This window comes from Strigops habroptila, chromosome 1, assembly GCF_004027225.2.
Source record: "Strigops habroptila isolate Jane chromosome 1, bStrHab1.2.pri, whole genome shotgun sequence".
Taxonomy (NCBI): domain Eukaryota; kingdom Metazoa; phylum Chordata; class Aves; order Psittaciformes; family Psittacidae; genus Strigops; species Strigops habroptila.
In genome coordinates this window covers 16,488,930-16,511,625 of record NC_044277.2, presented here as the reverse complement: position 1 = coordinate 16,511,625, position 22,696 = coordinate 16,488,930, and the positions used below count along the sequence as shown (strand labels likewise).

Here is a 22,696-nt window from a genome sequence, read left to right as displayed (position 1 = left end):
TCCAAGTGCACCCTGAAAATTTAAAAGGCTGTGGAAGAGTGTCTAAACTAGAAGTGTGGGAAAAAAACTAACAGTTACGGAAGACTGTAACACGTGATGCCATGAAACGGAGGAGGCTAACAGCCAATGCACCTCTAAAAAAAGTGCAGGAGAAAGGCAAACAGCAGAATTACAATAAATAGGAAAAGGAAATCAGGTAGCCTAAACTGCATGATAAGTGAAAGCTCCTTCACACCAACATAGCAGCCTAAAAGACAAAAGGTGGAATCTAGAATGCTTGAACCAACCAAGAGTCCTGATGTGAAAGGCATGGCATAGAGCAGGGGGATGCAGTGTTGCCAGGTGAACACTTTTCCAAGACTAAAAGTGCAGAGAAATCCAGGTGGAAGAGCAGCACTGCTGTTTAGAAATTATAGTAAAGGCTGTTACTATTAATAGCAGTAATAGTATAGGCTCTTGCCTTTTACTGCCCTGTTTAGCAGCAGGTAAGGTTAAGATAACTTACTACTAGTAGTAGTAAATTCCCTTACTCCTACAAATTGTATCATATTCCAAATAAGAAGCAAAAAACTTCCAGGCAATTTAAGTCATACATTGACTTTAAAAAAAACCCCAGAACTAGCACTTTTTACAGTGGTTCACTTCCAGAATCTTACACAGAAGTCAAGTCAATTTGGACTTGTTACTATTGAAAGAGTAATAGGAGACTGCTGTAAAGTAAAAACTCTTTAAATCAACCTTTGACATTATTCACATCATGAAAACAGGTACAATTTAAACTATACAGTTGACCTTTTCCTGTGAACAGTGGTGCTCTAATCCCTTTTAAATGAATCTGCAATTATATAAATAGAATAATGATCTTGCCGTCTTCTTCGGCTCAGCGTGACCCATTTGGGTACAACAGAACAAGAAACTTGGAGGGAAATTGTGAACTAGGAAATAAAACAGATTTGGAGATTTCTGGGTTGGCATTATTCTGTACTAGCCTACATCAATCCAATATTCTAAAACAACATTTAGATCCTTCTCTTCCAGAACCCAAGACACAAAACTGAGATTCCTATACGCTTATAGACTGAACAATAGAGATGCTTACTTTGTAAAGCCATGCAATATAAATTAATATGCCAGCCAAACTCAGATATGGGCAATTATCTGTTTGTCAACATTTGAACTGTTTTTTAGAGAGACTATGCAATTATTTTTCCTTTTTCATCTTGATTTTCTGCATTCTTCTGTTTGATCTCAATGAGTAACACTTTGAAACACACTAAGTCTTTTATTTCATGTTTATCTTTTAAAAATGCCAAGAAAAACCAACCTTCAACAGTCACCTTGCCACATAAGAATGTCAAAAATCTCACCTTGATATACAATATGAAATCCTTGTTTGTTCTGTGAGTAATCGCTGTGAAAGTATAAACTAGTTTCATGAGTTGTGCTGAACAGAGAGGCTGGTAGCTGAGGGCCACTTAGTCTCCCAATAACAGTGCTAGTTTCTGTAGATCCACTCCTAACTTCTAAGTAATCATGTATGGTCTCCGTCGAGAAATTCACAAACTGTAAATGGACACCTGAAAAACATCATCAGTAAATAAAAGCCACTGGTATCAACACCAGGAGGGAAAATAACATTTGTACATTGTACACCTAAAATATCAAGTAAATAACGTAAGCAGTGGAAATGCATGTGTTAGCTCCCAGATGCAGTCCGTGGAATTCAGTTTGAAGCACTCTCTTCATGCATTACTAATTCTGAGCAGCTGGCAAGGTAAGAAATGCTAAAACTGAAATACTAACATGATCCAAGGCATTGAATGTAGGTTATTCATATGACGCTTTTTTTGCAAAGTTACCTCTTTGTTATACAGGGCAAATTTCAGTTCTGAACATTAAATACATTCAATTTAGTTAAATTTTTCCTGTTTTCAATTGCATAAAACAGTCTCTATTCCTATTAAAGGAAGAAATACTTTGTGTGCCATATCTGGAAAAAAACAGTGTCAGAATTCTATCCCAGAGATAGTGTATCCAGAGAGCTATGGCCCCTCACCCTCCTCAGTAGCTGACACCACAGTCTGCAGGGCAGCCACAGCCCTGGTCTATCTCCAGGAGCTGGCACCAATTTTCAGACACACACCTGCACAGGTCTCACCAGTAACTGGCATTGAGACCCCACACTTGCTCCAGTAGCTAGCACCACAGGCCAGGGTACCCACACTGCTGATCTGACTCCAGTAGCTGGCACCAAATTCTACTCACAGATTCGGGTCTCACCAGTAGCTGGCACTAAGTCCTTGCAGCACACACGCACACAGGATAGGGAGTGAGACTGAACAGAGACATAGTTAAGATTTAATAAGAAGATATGAGATGACAGGACAGACTGGTGATAAGGTGCAGGGCTGAGTCAGACAAATGTATTGACCGGCCCCTTTTTACATGCAACAAGCCCCTTTTATGCCATTTTCTGCCTACCCCTGTTTTTGTTCCTCCCTGCTCCCATTTCTCCTGCACATCCCCTCAGGGGTTTATATAGGTCTATCAATTGATTCCTGTACCCCTCCCAGTATGGGGTGCCCCTGGTTTACAGTCCCCTGTGTATGAGTGTTTGTGCTCAGCTTCATTGATGTTTGAATCTGCAAACAGGAAAGTGGCAGCCATGTGCCCCTGCATGGGCAGAGACCTTGCGCCCCTGGGCACCAGGATGGGCTCCAGTGGCTGGGCAGGAGGGTCCTCAGCTGGAGTGGTCGCAGGACATGGCTGGACTCCTTACATCTCTCAACATATATAGTATTTTTAAGTGACAAAAAATGTAAATGATATTATCTAACCATCACTCATCAGCATGCAGTTATTAAATTCTCTCACACACACACTGCACCATATGATGATCTTGACAACAGAAATTTCTGATTATTTGATTTGGTAAGGATCAGAAAGGTAGCTTACTATCCATTAGCAAGTTACATTTCCTAACCAGGTGATGTATCACAATGATTACATGGCAGAAGGAAAAGAAAAGGCTCAGCACCTGAATAGTCACAGGGCTCTTTAAACATTTTCCTGTATATGCATATTTCTATATAATTTACAACAAAACAGAATTTATATTTTGTCTGGAGCTACTGCAGCTATGGAATGACAATGGAGTAGTTTCATTAAGAAGATGCTTGAGTCCCACTGGTGTTACTGGCAAAGTCAATCAACATGATTTCATATAAAATTGAAAGGAAAAGATCTAATGTTAGATTAATTATTGAAAAGTCATGAATAACTTTGTAAATCCTAAACTGTAATAGCTAAATAGTGTTTGTCACTGTCTTTTAGAGCTTTCTCCCAGGATACCATGTAAAGTATATGAATGGTTTTCTGAAGCATGTAACATTTTATATGCTACAGGAAAAAAGGTTGGTGCATAATTAAATTACAGTTACCTTGATCATCTCTGTCTCTCTTTATTTGAAGATAGTTTATATGTAATAAGAAAGCTTCTGCTCATAAGTGTCATTCTTTAACTTTGCCAGCCTTCCAAATATTTCCTACACAGAGAATCCAGTTATATTCAAACTTTGCTCTTTCTATATCCATGATATTTGTAGGCTTGGCCTTTTATATGATCCTGTGAACCAAGTGCTTGTCCAAATTGTAAGCTGTCATTAATAACAGCCAACTCACGCAAACTTACTGGCAATTCTTTTCTCTTTCACCCACTTTGTTTGATACAAAACCAGCTCTAATATATTTTTGCCCATCATTCTGCTCTCTGTACCCTACTGTCCTTCACTACAAGTTCTGAACCATATCAATCTTCCAAAGTATTCATCCTTTGCTCAGCCTGTAGCACCTGCCTCTGTTTGTCCCAGAATTCTGCTTTTCAGACTGTTTTTTAATATGGCTTTTTCTAGCTTGGACACCCCTCTTGAATGAGTATTTATCATATAAAAATCTAACTATAAATCTCAGAAAGAAGAGCAACAAATTGTATAAAGTAACCTTGTATGTTGACTCCAAATCCACATAGTGTCTGTCATTGGTTTAGATTACATCATTAGCTAACATAAAGTGGAAAAGCTTATGATCCATAACTTCTAACTGGGAATAAAATCTTGTTAGAAACACTTGAAACAACTGAAAGCCTGATTTACTACTCAAGAGTTAGATATATGTGCCACTACTGAACTAGAACCACAGCATCACTAAAACCAGTTTCAGCCATCGCTTTTTCATATGTCATTTTCTTCATTTTTTCAATGAAATTTTATTTTTATTTTCAATTCAGTTTTAACCATATCTTGTTTCAAAATGGTCAAAAATGTCAAGCACATTTCAATCTGTGCAGCTTTAATTTTCTTCTAGAAAAAGAAGCATTTGGTTTTCCTGCACCTGAACTGGAGAACAGTTCATAAATCCAGTGAATAAACTTCAGTTGGTACAAAGCAGAACTATTGATTTTGGTGGAGTTACATTTATTTATTTTATCCAAGAATTTGTTTCCAAAATTTCAATAGCTGAATTTCCTTCCTAATGCAAGGGAAATTAAATAGTATGTTAATAATACAAAGTTTAAATAGGAGTCTGAAGAGTCAAATTAAAATTATGGGGTGTGGAGTGAGAAATGGAAACATAAGCCGGGAGATTGCAAGCAAAGCAAATGGGTTGGAGTAAGGAGTCAGTATTGGAAAAGAGGTAGGATAGCAGTAAATTAAGGCAAGAGGCAGAATCATAGAATCATAACAAGGTTTGGGTTGGAAGGGACCTTAAAGATCATCTAGTTCCAACCCCCCTGCCATGGGCAGGGACACCTTCCATTCGACTGTGTTGCTCAAAGCCCCGTCCAACCTGTCCTTGACCACCTCCAGGGATGGAGCATCCACAATTTCTACGGGCAAGCTGTTTCCAGTGTCTCACCACCCTCAGGCAACATACTTGGGATAAAAAGACAGCAGTTTTTGTATGCAGTTGATCACACCATGTTACAGAATTTGAAATTTAATCTATATTTCAGATTTTTATTCTTTCTTCTTTTGTAGCAAATGTCTTTGGAAGCATCTGGCAAAGTATCCTCTTCCCATATAGCTCTGAATATCCTTTTTCCCTATAACTTTGACCCAGGGATGATGCACTTACTACTTCCATAATTTTCTTTGATACTCACCTAGCAGGGATCTGCTTGGGATCTGAAAATTCTAGACAGCATTATAACTCATGATTAAACAGCTGTTACATCAAGCTGCATATAATTCAGGTTATGGCAGAATGAAATTCTCAATGTTAAGTCTACAAAATGCTAATATAAAAAATCAATTATTGACTTGTATCATGTGTCTTTTGAACAAAATGCAAACACAAAAATTGGGTTCTATATGGAAATCTCTATCCTGACATAATGCATTTCCCACAGATAAATTCTGTTAAGTCAGTGTCACTGAATGTTTAATATTCTTCAATTTAAACAACCCATGCAGAACAGCTAGCTTTCATTTAAACCACAAGTGAACTGGGCTCACGGGACATATAATCAAAAAGATCACGGAACTGATTTTAAAAAGAGGAGATAAAGAATCTGAACAGATGCAGAAGGGAAAACTATTTAGGATGTCACATTCACTTACTGTGTAAGACCCAGAAATTCTGTATAATCAACTAAACAATATTACAGAAGATGACAAGTATAAAATAGAGAACAGCAAGGAACTTGTGAAAAAACAGCATGCCATTCAAGTATCATATAAGGAAAAAATCCAAGTGCACATGCTGCTGCAGAAGTGCCACAAGGGTAAAAAAATTATATGGGACAACTGTACTGGCTAGCTTTGAATAAACATTATGCAATGATAGATATGTAGGATCCACCCAAAGTTGCTCAAGAGGTTAGCCTATGTAATTGAAATTCTGATATTACCTATGCGAAATCATGGTGAATGAGAGAAGTTCTGGTGACTAAAAAAAGTCTGAAGACATATCCACCTTTAAGACATGAACGGGCAATGGCAACTGCAGGTTCACTGCAGTCCATGGAAAGATTATGGAACTTGTCTAACTGGAGAAAATTTCCAAATACATAACAGACAAAAAGGGACTCAGGAGTAATCAACATAGATTTATTAACAGAAAATCAGTTAATGAACTATTATTTCCTTCTGTGATTAAACTGACAAAAGGAGAATGGTGGATATAACATACTTTCACCCTGCTATGGCTTTTCACTCAGACTTCCATCTGAGTCTCATCTGGAAGCTGAACATAGCATGGGGGTTGGAACTAGATGACCTTAAGGTCCTTTCCAACCCTTACTATTCTATGATTCTATAATTCTATGTATTAGCTTCATGAATGGAGAGGAAGTAGGTTAAAAATTAATGGAGCTTTAAGGCTCCAAGGATGATAGTCAGTCATTGAATGTCCGGTTGGTAGCCAGTAAAAAGCTCAATATTCTATGGGTTGATATGGGAGCTTACATTATTCAATGTCTTCATTCGTCAGGAGAAACCTGGATAATTAGAATGCATCCTCAACAACTATGTGTAGGATTGTAAACTAGGGGGCATGGATGATATACTAAATGGCACAACTGGCCAGAAGAACACTGAAAAACTTGAGGACTGAGAAAACAAACCCTTCTTAAGGGTTTGCAGAAGAAGTGTAAAGTTCTGTATCTTGGAGCACAACATCCTTATCTGTTGGTACAGGCTGGGAATTGATTAGGTGAGTAGTAACCCTGCTGATAACCCTGGAAGTATCTGCCAGTTGTAGTGGACTTGATCTAGTGTTACTGACAATTTCACTTTGAGTGGAAGCTTGACAACTTTGAGTGAAAGGCTCCTAGAGAGCCCGTCCAAGAACATTTGTATGCAGCTGCGACATTCACCTAGAATATGCAAAGAAGCTTAATGATAAAATAATGAATTCAAATGTAGCTTTAACTTCTCCTAAAGTGATACTGACTTGGTTTAAAATATTTGCGATAGCTATTTATTTTTGTTGGGTTTATGACCTCACAAAGAGAAAGCAAGCCTATTAAGTTATAAAACTGTGCTTGATTTTAATTAAAAATATTTGTCTTTATCAGAAAATTGTAGTATATGTTAAATGAAAAACCAAGAACCTTGTAGCTTTTCTATTCTGTAGTTTTCTTTTAAGGCTTTGATAACTTCCTTAAATTCATTATAATTCCCTTTTTTTTCCCCCAGGATAAATATTCACAATATTTGAAAAACATTCAAAATATTTGATGTTTAGTATTTTGAATCCATAAAAACCCTAACAAAGTAAATCCACAAAAGAACACATACCAAAACCAACAGGCAGCTTTATTGTCCACGTGCAATCCAAACTGCTAGGATAGTTGCCAGGAAACCCAGGGCTGAGGATCACTCCACTGAAGTCTGACATGGCACCACCACATTGGGCTGCAAAACAAAAAAAAAAAAAAAGGAAGTTTTTCAGAGGAGTAGAGTGAGCTAAAAATTAATCCATAACATTGAAGATTCTTCCAATATTAATAATAATAACTATTTTTAAAAAACCACAAACATTCCTTCACCACTAAATATTTGTAACAAAGTAGGTTACAAGTAGGTACTTCAGAAATATGTATCTATTTCGAATTGACTAGAATTTAATTTGGGGGACACTGTGCCTGAAAAGAGAACAGATGTTTACTCAGTACTCTGTCCACGTGAACCATCCTTGTGAACAGGCAAGCCTCACACATCAGCTCATAGCAACACTGACACAGCTCCACATCAGTTTGTAAAGGAGCATCTGAATAATGTAAGATAATAATGTATTTTAAGCAGGTTCTGTACTCAAACCGTTTTAAGAGGCCTTTTAAAAACTGCATTTGTATCCTGCTTTTCTAAAACTTAGATAAAATAAACAGACTTAGAAAATGTCCATGTACACACAGAATTATAGAATCATATATATCTCCAGGAATTGAACAAAACACATATTTTTATTTTATTTTTGTTCAGGCATGGCATCAGCGTCTAAAGTACCTTACACTTCAATATTGGATATGAGGATGTTAATTCTGGTAAATACAATTTTGTTTAACCGTTTTTTCCAAGTAACAGTTGCGACACCCTTTGAAACAATTAAAAATCATTACTTGCAAAAAAGAAGGAAAAAAAGAAAAAAATGCCCTGAAATTTCAGCACAGCATCCTTCTCTTCAGAATTTACCACAGAGCAGTGCAGTTATCAGACTTCCTAGACATATGTTATTGCATAATGATGGAAACTGAAGACTAACTCCTGAGAAAAATCTTACAAATATCTGAATCTTGTTGAATATTTATAAATTCTAAGCTGAAGGAGCTCAGAACCTCGTAGGAGGTTTTAACAACTCACAGGATTAAGAACAGGATTATGCGAGGCAACTTGGGAGGATACATAATCTGGTTTGAAGAAAAGCAAAGCATAAAATCTTTAATGAGGTCTGCATCATCCTTCTTTCCATACATTAAAAATTACAAATATAGGTAGCTTTTACTGTTAAGAATCTGAAAAAGGGGCATTTCTATTCAGTGAAAGAGAATGCAGATGGAAAGAGTTTACATGCCTCAAATTTATTCATCATATAAAGAGAATATATTTGAGTGCACTTCAGATGTTTTATCTGGACTTCTGGCAGGCTTCCACTGCTTCTTCCAATAATACTAATATGGTCATGTATATAGTTTAATTTGAAAAATAATGTATCTTCTGAAATTGGGCAGACATGCCTATGTTGAAATTATTAGAGATGAAAATGTAATGCTATTTCTGTTTTAGTATTTCTATAACAGTCATCACTCTGCTAGGGAAATGATTCATAAATAAATTAACTATGTTTGCAAGATCTCTGGAGGTCACATCACTAATAGTGAGTTGATGATATATTTTGACTAGAACATATTTCATTCTTTCTTTTCATGATTGGACATTTCAGAAAAGGCTTGCCAAAATAAATGTGCAGCATACTTTGAAAATCTTCAGCTTAATTTGACCATTTTCACTTCTAATTAAGTTCTTCTAGTTCCCCCTATTCTTTCTCCTACATCTATCTCTTTATTTCTGAGCCCTCTGGCTTTCTCATTCTGGTATATTTAAGAAAGTTTATGTATGCTGAACATACCTAAACATATTGGAATCGGATAATTCCATCTTCTTACTGGTCCAGGCATACAGGTGATATGTGAATGTCCCTAAAATGACACAATACTTGATAACTCATATAATAAAAATATATAAAATACAGCATATCATTAGTATCTCAAAAATATATTTATAATTTAACGCATCATCAAAATATATAAAACTAATAAGGTATAACAATTTTATCGTACACTGTAAATTGTATCACACCTTCAATACAACAGAGAAAACTGCAGTGCTAGCTGACTGTTAGCCCACTAGATAATTGTGTCTATGTCTTTAATATTTATAACAGTATAATACTGAATTGTATAATACCAGCTTTACTATAAACCAAGGGTCTAGAAACAAAAGGCCTAATTGAAGCAACAATTACATTTGCATCATTTGTTGAACATGGTTAAAAGGTATCAACTATATACATTATGCAGTACTGACTTTACATCTTAAATTCCTAATATGTATTCTAAATGCAGTCCTTACCCTCATTCTTGAAACAATAGGCTTAAGTTGAAATATTCAAGAAAATTTTACAAGATATGTCCCTTCACAATAGAGGTATTATGATTTCAAGGCAATCTGTTACAGGTAAGTTCCAAGAACCACCATGAAACCGAGTGGCAAAATCATAGTAAATAAGCTAGAAAAACAATATGTAGGGAAGAAATTTTACATCTGTGTTTGCACAGTTCTTTATTTCAGGCACTTACTGTGGCTTGTCTGCTCACATATTTGTATTTAAGCATAAAATAAAAATAAAAAAAAGAAAAAAAAGAATTAAAAAAATAATTGAGAAGTTGTTCCCGGGAACGACCAGTTAAAATCAGGCAACATAAAAAGTAAACTTCAATAGTCATTGTCAGAGCTGCAATCACAGAACATTTCAGTTAATTCTTAAAATGCTACAAGGCTGCAGCCATGACTAGGAACTCTGTCTTGAAGGGGAAACTGGGAAACATGGGAAACAGGTCCCAAATCCAAATGGCAGTTGAGATCTGGAAGCAGACAAGTTTGTTTAGGTTCTATCACAATTCATAAACTGCAGGGTATTTTTAAAAATATCCAAAAAAGTAATTACATTTCTATTTTTGATGCAGTGCATGTGACCCCAGTATTCAGGTCTTCACAGACTTACTTGCAGAAAATAAATGTTTGAAATGTTATATAAAATAAATGTTTGAAATTATTAGCTTTTTTAAAACTTCAGTCAGTTTGACACTCATCGACATGTGTTGCAGGCCAGAGAGATGTTAAGGAAGAAAGAAACATAGGTAAGCTATCCTTTTGCTGTTTTACTCCAAAGTATCAATAACTCCATTAGTAGTTAATCATGTGCTGTTATATACAGAACATTTTCTCTCTTTACGACTTACTAAGCATGAGTAATGTGATTGTTTTCTCTCTTTTTACAGTCTCAAACAGCTAGATAAAGTGGAAACTGTAGTCTGCAGAGTCACACATGAGAAAACATAGCTGTTGAAAACAATAACCTATCAGTTGGAACTTCAGTCCTTTCAGGGACTCAGGTGGAAACAACACACAGTTTTGGATGCAGTTCTACACACTGTACAAATTTTTGAAAATATTTTCAAGAACTTTCCTACAGGCAGACAGATTCCTACTGGTGATTTACGATCACTGCATTTCTCCTAGTTATACCTTTTGCCAATGCAAGAGCATAGCAAATTTTCTTGGCAAAAATACACCCGTATTTGAAAAGAACTTTTTTAGATAAAACCCCCCAAGAAGCTACTTGAAGAAAATAACTGACACTATCTGATTTACTGAGAAAAACAATTATTTCTTTTCCTTTAGTTTGTTTTTATTCCCCCTCTTCTCTTCCTCTTTCCCCCTGTACATGGAGAACAATCGATAATTACTCAAGTGATTTAACTTGATTTGTCAGCACTTCATAGCTCAGCTATGAATATCAAAGATGCCATCAGTAATAGAGAACAACCTGTCACCACTAATATAGAGCCATACACTTCTGATGGAATATTTGGATAGTTGCTAATTTAATACTTGGCAGAAAAGCCTACCAGTTCTGCAAGCTTATCACGAATTCACAACTCTTGAAGAGCTCAGTGTCCATTTCATACTGACAGACCAAAATACAACCACGTTAAAAGAATTAAAATGCACTATTTTAATTTGAAAACTTGGCTCACCTGAAGAGAATAGCCCTGATCACACTGGAAAGACACCACATCACCAACCATGTATCTGTCTCCAATTTTAATCCCATTGCTTGGGGTCTGTGGCTCAGGACAAGAGTCCAAACCTATAGCTGTAAAAAAATTAAGAAGTTTAGACAATAGGAACATAAAATCTGGTTTTAGATTCACACAGAACTTCTGTGTATGCTGTACATAGGCACGCTGTATTGATATGTTTTAGGAAGCTCTTGGATGCCAACAGTTTCTCTGCGGACAAGCAAGTAGAGAATTATTTTGCAACAAATGTTATGTAAGGAGAAGAACTTTCTTCCCTGAGTAAAGGAAAAGGAAAGAAGAAATCAGGGTGGCAACAAACACTTCACAATAATCTGCAGTCTCAACTCAAACTCTCCTCTAAATTTCCACTGTTTCCTGGCACAGACTCATTCATTTCCACCTTCAGTCTCACTCTTTAATTATAGCCACTGAATTCAAACTGGGAGCACCCCCACTTTTCTTTCTCAGCATCTATTACAGGGAATGCTGGCCAATACCACACTAAGTGCAGAACACACAAACACCAATGCAAAGTATAACTGCTCACCTGCATTCAATCCTTCACAGGTCTGACTCTACTCTTCCATTCATGTACACACACACAGGGAGCAAATATTTACATCAAATTTCACCTAATCTGCTATTTTTAATGAAGTAACTATAAAGTCATAACACTAATATTCTAAATTTCTGATTGCAATAGAAGCTGGTTTGCCAAGAGACCGCACGTTTTTTTAGGAATCATTAAAAGGAGAAATAGATCCTTCTTCATTACATCTACCCAGGAAGATCCAGAAATATAAGAATATGTGTAACATTAAGTATGAGCAGCTCAGTTACTCTCTATTACACCCTAACTATTTGTGAAGCCAGAACTGTTTCACAACTAAACATCTTTACACAGGGTAACAGAGAAATGTTGCAGGATTCAATAATGGCACAAATTTAAAACATTAGCAACCTCTGCCTGTTTAAAAACTTACTAACATAACTGATCACTTCATGGAAGAACCTCAGTAAGTAAAAATTACTGTTTGAAGACTTTTACAGTGGTGTATTTTTATACTGTATGAAAGCAGAAAGGTAACACAAATTGTAAGTAATTTATAAAGCATACACATTATTTTTTCTCTAGTAGGAATGTTTTGAACATTAATAACAGTTCTCCATACCACAACTGTACAATAACACTGTATTGTAACACATAAAGAAAAAAAACCACAATAAAAAACCCCCCACTAAACAAAACAAACAACTGAATGTCTGGAATTCACAAAGTAGATATTAAACTAGTAATACGGTTAGTAATTCCTGTTCTTAAAAATGTATTTGGTATAGGAAATTTTTAAAAAATCTATATTAAAAGACGAAAACTGTTTGAACTAAAGTAATTGCTATATACATTTTATTCATACAAGTAAAACACAGGACCATTGCAATACAAACTTCCTGCTACAAAACATAACTCAATTTGAAATAATAAAAAAAATAAAATCCTTAATGCCTTTGCAGTCCTTATTTTCTCTGCTAGAACAGCAACAAGAGGAAAAAAAACCTGCAATTTTTACTGCAATTATCTGTTAACGGGAATCAGAAATAACTGTTACAAAGCCACAATCTGAGTAGTTGTATTCATTACTTTTGGTTACTGTTAACTTTGTGATTTTGGTTTTTATTTTTTTTATTATTTTGTAGTTTGGTATTAAGGCACTTACACAGTTAGCAGCAAGACGCTTTCAATGACATTCATAGAATCATAGAATAGTTAGGGTTGGAAAGGACCTTAAGATCATCTAGTTCCAATCCCGCTGCCATGGGCAGGGACACCTTGCCCTAAACCACGTGGTCCAAGGCTCTGTCCAACCTGGCCTTGAACACTGCCAGGGATGGAGCATCCACAGCCTCCCTGGGCAACCCATTCCAGTGCTTCACCACCCTCACTGGAAAGAACTTCTTCCTCATATCTAATCTAAACTTCCTCTGTTTAAGTTTGAACCCATTACCCCTTGGCCTACCACTACAGTCCCTAAGGAAGAGTCCCTCCCCAGCATCCTTATAGGCCCCCTTCAGATACTGGAAGGCTGCTATGAGGTCTCCACGCAGCCTTCTCTTCTCCAGGCTGAACAGCCCCAACTCTCTCAGCCTGTCTTCATACGGGAGGTGCTCCAGCCCTCTTATCATCCTCGTGGCCCTCCTATGGACTCGCTCCAACAGCTCCATGTCCTTTTTATGTTGAGGACACCAGAACTGTACGCAGTGCTCCAAGTGAGGTCTCACGAGAGCAGAGTAGAGGGGCAGGATCACCTCCTTTGACCTGCTGGTCACGCTTCTTTTGATGCAGCCCAGGATACGGTTGGCTTTCTGGGCTGCAAGTGCACACTGCCGGCTCATGTTAAGCTTCTCGTCAACCAACACCCCCAAGTCCTTCTCTGCAGGGCTGCTCTGAATCTCTTCTCTGCCCAACCTGTAGCAGTGCCTGGGATTGCCCTGACCCAGGTGTAGGACCTTACACTTGGCTTGGTTAAACTTCATAAGGTTGGCATCAGCCCACTTCACAAGCGTGTCAAGGTCCCTCTGGATGGCATCCCTTCCCTCCAGCGTATCAACCGAACCACACAGCTTGGTGTCGTTGGCAAACTTGCTGAGGGCGCGCTCAATCCCACTGTCCATGTCACCGACAAAGATGTTGAACAGGACCGGTCCCAACACCGATCCCTGAGGGACACCACTCGTTACAGGCTTCCAACTGGACATCGAGCCATTTACCACAACTCTTTGTGTGCAGCCATTGAGCCAGTTCTTTATCCACTGAGTGGTCCATCTATCAAATCGATGTCTCTCCAATTTAGAGACAAGGATGTCAGGTGGGGCAGTGCAGAACGCTTTGCATAAGTCCAGGTAGATGACGTCAACTGCTCTGCCCCTGTCCATCAGTTCCATGGCTCCATCATAGAAGGCCACCAAATTGGTCAGGCACGATTTCCCCTTAGGGAAGCCATGTTGGCTGTCACCAACCACCTCGTTGTTTTTCATGTGCCTTAGCATGCTCTCCAGGAGAAACTGCTCCAAGATTTTGCCAGGCACAGAGGTGAGACTGACTGGTCTGTAGTTCCCCGGGTCTTCCACCTTCCCCTTCTTGAAAATGGGGGTTATATTACCCTTCTTCCAGTCATCAGGAACCTCACCTGACTGCCAGGATTTTTTGAATATGATGGACAGTGGTTTAGCAACTTCATTTGCCAGCTCCTTCAGGACCCGTGGATGGATTTCATCAGGTCCAATGGACTTGTGCACGTTCAGGTTCTTAAGATGGTCTCGAACCTGATCCTCTCCTATAGTGGGACTAAGGTCTTCATTCTCACAGTCCCTGCAACTGCTTTCCAAGACTTTCATGGTGTGGTCAGAGCATTTGCTAGTGAAGACTGAGGCAAAGAAGTCATTAAGAACCTCAGCCTTCTCCAAATCCATGGTAGCCAGTTCTCTCGATAGCTTCTGGAGAGGGCCTACATTGTCCCTAGTCTGTCTTTTATTTGCTACCTATCTATAGAATCCTTTCCTGTTATCTTTTACATCCCTTGCCAAACTTAATTCTAGCTGGGCCTTAGCTTTCCTAACCTGGTCCCTAGCTTCCCGGGCAATGCTCCTATATTCTTCCCAGGCTGCCTGTCCTCGCTTCCACCTTCTATAAGCTTCTTTTTTCCCTCTAAGTTTCCTCAGCAGCTCCTTGTCTATCCATGGAGGTCTCCTGGCCCTCCTGCTGCACTTCTAGTCAGGATGCAACACTCCTGAGCACATAGCAGGTGATCCTTGTATATCGACCAGCAGCCTTGGGGCCCCCTGCCCTCTAGGACTATATCCCATGGAACCTTACTAAGCAGGTTCCTGAAGAGACCAAAGTCTGCTTTCTTGGAAGTCCAGGGCAGTGAGCTTGCTGCATGCTCTTCTCAGTTAGCAGCAAGATGTTTTCCATGATATTCAATACTGGCTTGCATCAGTTTGTGTGGAAAGGAATGATGCTACTTAAAAGTAAATATTTATCTCAGGCCTCTCCTCTGGAGGTTCACAGAAGAGGATGTAATGTTCCTTTGTCTATGACAAAAAAATATTTTTTATATGTTCATCACATACTTACTGATCCTGTAATGATCCCTTATTTGCCATGTACAAAATGATGCAAGTATTTTGCAATCTATTTCTACATAACCACATTTGAAAATGGCTGACATGCTTAGATATATTTTTTGTATTTCAGAGATCTAGATTGTAATCAAGATCATGCACAAAGTATAAATGTAAAAGAATAGCAGTACTTGGCTTACACAGAGGAGTGCTTATAATCTATTTCGGACAGTTAAAGAAAGAGTTAGTGGTTTTCTTTCAGCTCAAACGCAAAACCTGACTATGTGAATACTCAGGACATGCAAAGCAAAATGAATTCATTTAAATGTCTTTCTCAGAGTGGGTATCTTAACAAACAGCTTAAATCAGAGCACAGGTATCCATGCTATCGTGCTCTCACATTTCATTTAATAAAATAAGGCTTGGAAAAAAATACAGTTTGAATGTCTATAATGTCTTTCAATAAACTGAACCATGACAGTGTTTGCTTTCCCAGCTATTTCAGAACTTGTGTCTCTAGAGTGTCATGGTAGTTACTTATGTGAAATCATAAATGTATTCATATACTTCACTCTGTTCATTACTGACTTTGTGGAGCATTACTAGTTCCTTTAACCACTTTGTACTATTATCTCAGCATAATGTATTAGATTTTAAAATTTTCATTATAAAAGATATTAGAAAGAAAAGAGACCTCAACACAGGGATTCACTGAAAACATATTTTCAGCATCCTCTAATTTTTAGGTAAGAAGAATTGTATATAAAGAAAATGAAGTTATTTGATGCTGCCTTGCCCTTTTCCAACAGTTCCTATGGCTCTAACTACAAAAACCTACCAATGAAATTTTGGGTAATACACTCTGGGACTACAAAAATCTTAAAATAATAGCCCTTTCTATTTTTAAAGTTATTAATGTAATTTTATCGAAATGTTTTAGCATTTACGATGTTAGAATTATACATTATACAGTTTAAATACAAAGATTTCTAGAGATTATATTTTAGAATGAAAATTAGTGAATCATATTTTTTACTAATTTTAAATAAATATTGAATAATGTAGAAATTATGTATAAAGCAATCTCACAAACTCAACTAATCTCAAAGAATATTACCACTACTTATAAAGCCTAATCAATTACCTAATTAGCAAAACTTTAGTTAAAGTAAATAAGAACGAAATTAAGATTTATAGTGGCATAAAACATATAAACATTATGTAAGTGTTTATCACACCATTCTGTGCTGCTCTTTATTGACATAGTTCAGTTGATGTAATATATTTTCTATGCAGTATGTTTTCACCTTAAGGGTATCCATTAGAATACATAAACTGCATGTTATGAATATAATAAAAATGCAAGGATTCAACAAAGAAGTAAAAATATGCTAGACAAAAGACCACTATTCAGTTTTGGAATATGAATCATAGAATCATAGAATCATAGAATAGTAAGGGTTGGAAAGGACCTTAAGATCATCTAGTTCCAACCCCGCTGCCATGGGCAGGGATGCCTTGCGCTGAACCATGTTGCTCAAGGCTCTGTCCAACCTGGCCTTGAACACTGCCAGGGATGGAGCATCCACAACCTCCCTGGGCAACCCATTCCAGTGCTTCACCACCCTCACTGTAAAGAACTTCTTCCTTATATCTAATCTAAACTTCCTCTGTTTAAGTTTGAACCCATTACCCCTTATCCTACCACTACAGTCCCTAAGGAAGAGTCCCTCCCCAGCATCCTTGTAGACCCCCTTCAGATACTGGAAGGCTGCTATGAGGTCTCCACGCAGCCTTCTCTTCTCCAGGATGAACAGCCCCAATGTTCTCAGTCAGTCTTCATACGGGAGGCCTTCCAGCCCCCTCATCATCCTTGTGGCCCTCCTCTGGACTTGCTCCAACAGCTCCATGTCCTTTTTATGTTGAGGACACCAGAACTGCACACAGTACTCCAAGTGAGGTCTCACAAGAGCAGAGTAGAGGGGCAGGGTCACCTCCTTTGACCTGCTGGTCATGCTCCTTTTGATGCAGCCCAGGATACGGTTGGCTTTCTGGGCTGCAAGCGCACACTGCTGGCTCATGTTAAGTTTCTCGTCAACCAACACCCGCAAGTCCTTCTCTGCCCAACCTGTATCTGTGCCTGGGATTGCCCTGACTCAGGTATAGGACCTTGCACTTGGCTTGGTTAAACTTCATAAGGTTGGCGTCGGCCCACCTCACAAGCGTGTCTAGGTCCCTGTAGATGGCATCCCTTCCCTCCAGCGTATCAACTGAACCACGTAGGTTGGTGTCATCGGCAAATTTAATTTCTCATGTCAAAGTATCATTTACTTGGTCTTAAGATATTTTTTCAACAAATAAAATTCCTTTTGTTTTATTTTTATGTAAAAACTGCATTTTGATTCTGTAGCAGTTCAAAAGATGATAAGAACCAGACTGGACAGTGTAAAAAAACTATTAATGAAGGATGAAAAGAGATATTGAAAACAGAATGAAACCTTCTTACAGAACATCGTTGACATGAAAAAGTAATTATTTTGGCAAGAGGGATGCACTTCCCCTCAGACTTGTGTCTCCTATAATATGTGAAATAACCTTGATACATGCATTACATATTGAACACAAAATTTTATTGCTAACTCACTTGAAAATTGCTTAATATAAATATTTAACTGTGATCTGATTTTCAATGAGAACCATGCACTGATACTTTAAAGATTAAGACTTAGAGTACCATGGGATAAAACCCTGGAGGGAAGAGGGGTCCCAGGAAAGCTGGTCAATATCCAAGGATCACCTCCTCCAAGCTCAGAAGCGATGCATCCTGATGAAGAGGAACTCAAGCCAGAAGGCTTGCATGTGTGAACACGGAGATCCTGGACAAACTCCAACACAAAAAGGAAGACTACAGAGGGTGGAAGCAAAGACAGGTAGCCTGGCAGGAATACAGAGAAACTGAGCACCCAGGCATCAGGTTAGGAAAGCTAAAGCCCTGACGGAATTCAATCTATCTGGCCACATACATTAAGGGCAACAACAGAAGTTCCTACAGGTATGTTGGGGATAAAAGGAAGACAATGGAAAATGTGGACCCTCTCTGGAAGGAAATGTGAGATATGTTTACCCAGGACATGGGGAAAGATGAGATACCCAACAACTCTTTTTCCTTGGTCTCTACCGGCAAAAGCTGCAGCCACACTGCCCAAGTTGCAGAAGGCAAGAGAAGAGACGGGGAGAATGAAAAACTGACTGATGTAGGCGAAAATCAGGTTTGAGACCATCTAAGGAGCCTGAAGGTACACAAGTCCATGGGAACTAGCAAGATGCATCCGCGAGTCCTGAGGGAACTGGCAGATGAAGTTGCTAAGCCACTATCCATTATATTTACGCAGTCATTACGCAGGTGACGTTCCCACTGATTCAAAAAGGAGAAATGCCCTCATTTTTAAAAAGGGGAAAAAGAAAGACCCAGGAAACCACAGGCGAGTCAGTCTCGAGGGCCTTGGTGCATGGCAAGATCGTGGAGCAGATCCTCCTGGAAACTATGCTAAGGCAAGTGGAAAATAAGGAGGTGATTGGTGATTATTTCTAGCTTTAGCTAGTCTAGTCCTATAGGCTGATTGTCCATGTGTGAAGGCATTAGCTGAGATGCTGAAGTACACTCTCCTATTTTGTTTTGCATGGCAGGAATCCATACTGCATCCTCTGAAGCCACGCTTTAGTTCTGTGGTGTGAGCCAGAGAGTGGTAAACAAACAGGGATGCCTAATATTTTGCATTTTTCCACATTTATTCTACAAAAACATGCCATTATTTTGCAATTTGCAGTATACGAACTTACTTACAGTGAACCTCTATTTTAACTTCAAAATAATCTTGACAACAATTTCTGGTTTATTTTTATTAAAAATTTATAGATTATCTATTCCATAGATTTTATGGAGTTATAATGGTCACTTAATCCTGTTCTGTCCTTTGAATACCATAGATTTTACTTCAATAATTCCCACATATGCACAATAAGATGGTTTTTTTAGAGTGTATTTTTATAAAATGTGTCACATATCGCAGAAAATATTAATTAAGAAGTCACCTTAGTTTACTCTCCAACTGCAATTCTTTACTTCCCATGAAATTTTTGCCCTTAAAGTTTACATTTGTTTCCAATAAAGATAATATGTTTAGACATTACAATTTCCTCACTCCATTCCAAACTCTATATCCTGGTTTCATCTGGGATGGATTTAATATTTTTCCTAGTAGCTGGTACAGTGCTCTGTTTTGGACTTACGATGAGAATATGTTGATAACACACCAACGTTTTAGTTGTTGCTAAGTAGCATTTACACTAAGTAAGCCAGGGCGTTTTCAGCTTCTCATACTGCCCTGCCAGTGAGTAGGGAGTGGGATGTGGGGGGTGGGAAGAACTTGGGAAGATACAGAACCAGGACAGCCAAAGGGATTTCCAGACCATATCATGTCTATTCAGTATACAAACTAGGGGGAAAACTGGCCAGGGACTGCTGCTCAGGAACTGGCTGGGTATCGGTTGGCAGGTGGTGAGCAATTGCACTGTGCTTCACTTGTTTCATCTAGACCAATTATTATTAGGAGGGGAAGGAGGAGAAGTAGCATATTATCCTCCTTTTCTGTCCTATTAAACTGTCTCAATGCACGAATTTTACTTTCCTTCCAAATCCTTCCCCCATCCTACTGGTGAGGGGAAGTGAGGAAGCAGCTGTGTTGCCAGCCAAGATTAAACCACAACACTTTATATGATGTTTTAATCACATTTCTCTATCACCTGCATGTGGAAAGTTAATTAATAATTAATTTTGTAAAATAGCGTATTTCACTGAGCTGGTTAATTTGGTATATACTGAGGGACATCAGTATTATTTCCTGAATCACAAATTTTCAGCATATACTTTGGGTTCATACACTCACAGAGAAAACATATTACATTTGTACAGATTCACACATACATCCTTGTATAAATCCATACACACATATATAACTATTGTTCTTGGTATCTACCAATACTTTAAATGACATACTGTGAATTCTTTAGTTAAAGGTGAAAATTGCAAGCCAGCAGTATACTACACATTTCTGTTATTTGGACACATAAGAATACACAGATGTAATTGCACTTTCACTAGATTCAGTCTTATTATACTTTGTTTTCCTAACTTCCTTCAGTTTCTTCCCCTCTGAAGTTGTTAGCAGCTGAAAAAATATCTGCATTTCAAGGAAATGGCAGAATCATTCTAACCTATAATTAATGTTTAGTTAAAGACAAGTGATCAGGCAGCAATTTTGGAATGCTGTGTTCTCCAAATGGCTAATCAGACAACCAGAGCATGGGATTTGCATACTGTAAAACTGACGAGAAGTAACCATGACACAATTATGTAGATCAGACACGAGCATCAATATGAGCACAGGGAACTGCACAGCTGGGAAGGAAAAAAAAAATCTGCAACAAAATATTTATGACTGCCAGAATTCCTGTCAGTCAGCTCAGGCAATCTCATTGAGACAGAAAGTATGTTTATAATCATAGCCTTTTCCGCTGAGGTACTCAGCAATAATAAAAGCATTTGAAATAATTCTGCTGTGTTCTCACCAACCTGTGAGCATTTGTCAGTTAAGAAGCACAGCTGCTATTTTCAGTTTATTCGTTCTCTCATTTTTGCTGAGAATGACTCAGTATTGTGTCCTACACAAGTATAGAAAATACATACTATATAGTATAAACATTATTGTATTGGGCAGTATTTGCAGATTTTGGGAGTGTGGGGCTGCAGGGGTGGATCTGTGGGAAGAGATGAGGGGCTGTACTACACACAGACGGTTCCAGCTGACTCCAGCTGACCTGCTGCTGGACACAGATGCATTCACCAGAGGAGCCTGCGGCACATGTGCACCCATCAGATCTGCCTTGTGAAAGTGTGCGTAAAAGTCAGTAAGCACCAAGAAAGGAACCACAAGGCCAGAGCAACTGGAGAGAGGAGACCTCACTGAAGGAGGACAGAGAGAATATGATCAAGCAGAGGCTGCAGCCAAAGCAGCTGGCTGAGCAGGGGTTGCAACTCAAGAGCCCATCCAAGTGGACACCGAGAGGTGGGATCCTTGGGACACTGACCCTGCCTCACCAAACGGATGGTGTAGTCTTTGACGAGAACAAAAGTGTGTGTCCAGAGGGATAGAGGGGTGCTTATCCTAAGGGTTTGTTTGTTACTGTATTTCTTCAATACCAGAATCAGTAATTAATTTTTAATTGGCAAAGAAGTTAAACTGAAATACCCCAAATCAGTACGCTAGTTTTGCCTGCAACCATTATATAAATGTGGTCTATCTTGGGATCAGGATTGTCATATCTGCATTCACTACTGGCTGCTGTATGTTCAGAAAAGCTTTTCAGAGAGCAAGAAACATGAAAGGCTAAAGCAACGCAAACTAAACTTTGCAGTGCTCCCAGTACAGCACAGGTTTCAAGAACGACCTTGCTCACTTGGAATCAAATGTGAATTTTATCAATTGCTCTGGTAACAGTATGTAGAGCATTATGTGCAATAGGACTTAATATTCCTCTTTCATATTGTTTAGGTACACCTGATGCCTGGAATCAGCAACAGCTCATAATTAATCAAACATGTTTGAATTACCTGTATACTCAAGATGAAATCCAGCAGCTGAAACACTGATATCAGACTGAAAATTTAGGTACAGATTATTTGATGTGCTGTTGAGAAGTGGAGGAATAGTTGTTCCTGAAATGAGAAATCAAAATATTACTGAAATGCGTGGAAAGTGAACTAAATACATACATAAATGTGTGTGTGTATAAAAAGAGAGAAAAATAAAAAGGAGGAAAAGGGTGGGGGGGGAAGTCACATAACCAATTCCGCCATATTTTGCTATCATGGATGCTACCGAGTATCTGTCCTTATAAAAGTTTTATTACATTTTCAGTGTACCACAATATCAGAGACATGAAGTGTAAGCATTCGGGGAAGCAAGGTCTAATATAAATTTATATTACATGCTTTCATCCAGGAAAAGACCAATATTTATGAGCGTTTTCATAAAAGTGAGATCAAATTCCATATATCAAGTAGCTCAACATATTTTGTAGGGCTATTCTTAGAAATGTGATTGATCACTTATTTGTGTTTCAGCACAAGACAATACAACAATATTATTGTCTGTG

General features: G+C 38.2%; 1 protein-coding gene across 1 annotated transcript in view; it reads right to left on the bottom strand.

Annotated features, from left to right (window-relative positions):
• The window catches only part of CSMD3 (CUB and Sushi multiple domains 3), a 609,188-nt gene that overhangs the window by 88,856 nt on the left and 497,636 nt on the right, over window positions 1-22,696 (bottom strand). The window contains 5 exon segments of the mRNA XM_030493685.1: window positions 1,368-1,577; window positions 7,299-7,415; window positions 9,127-9,196; window positions 11,318-11,436; window positions 22,152-22,256. Coding sequence (XP_030349545.1) covers window positions 1,368-1,577; window positions 7,299-7,415; window positions 9,127-9,196; window positions 11,318-11,436; window positions 22,152-22,256 — 621 coding nt within the window.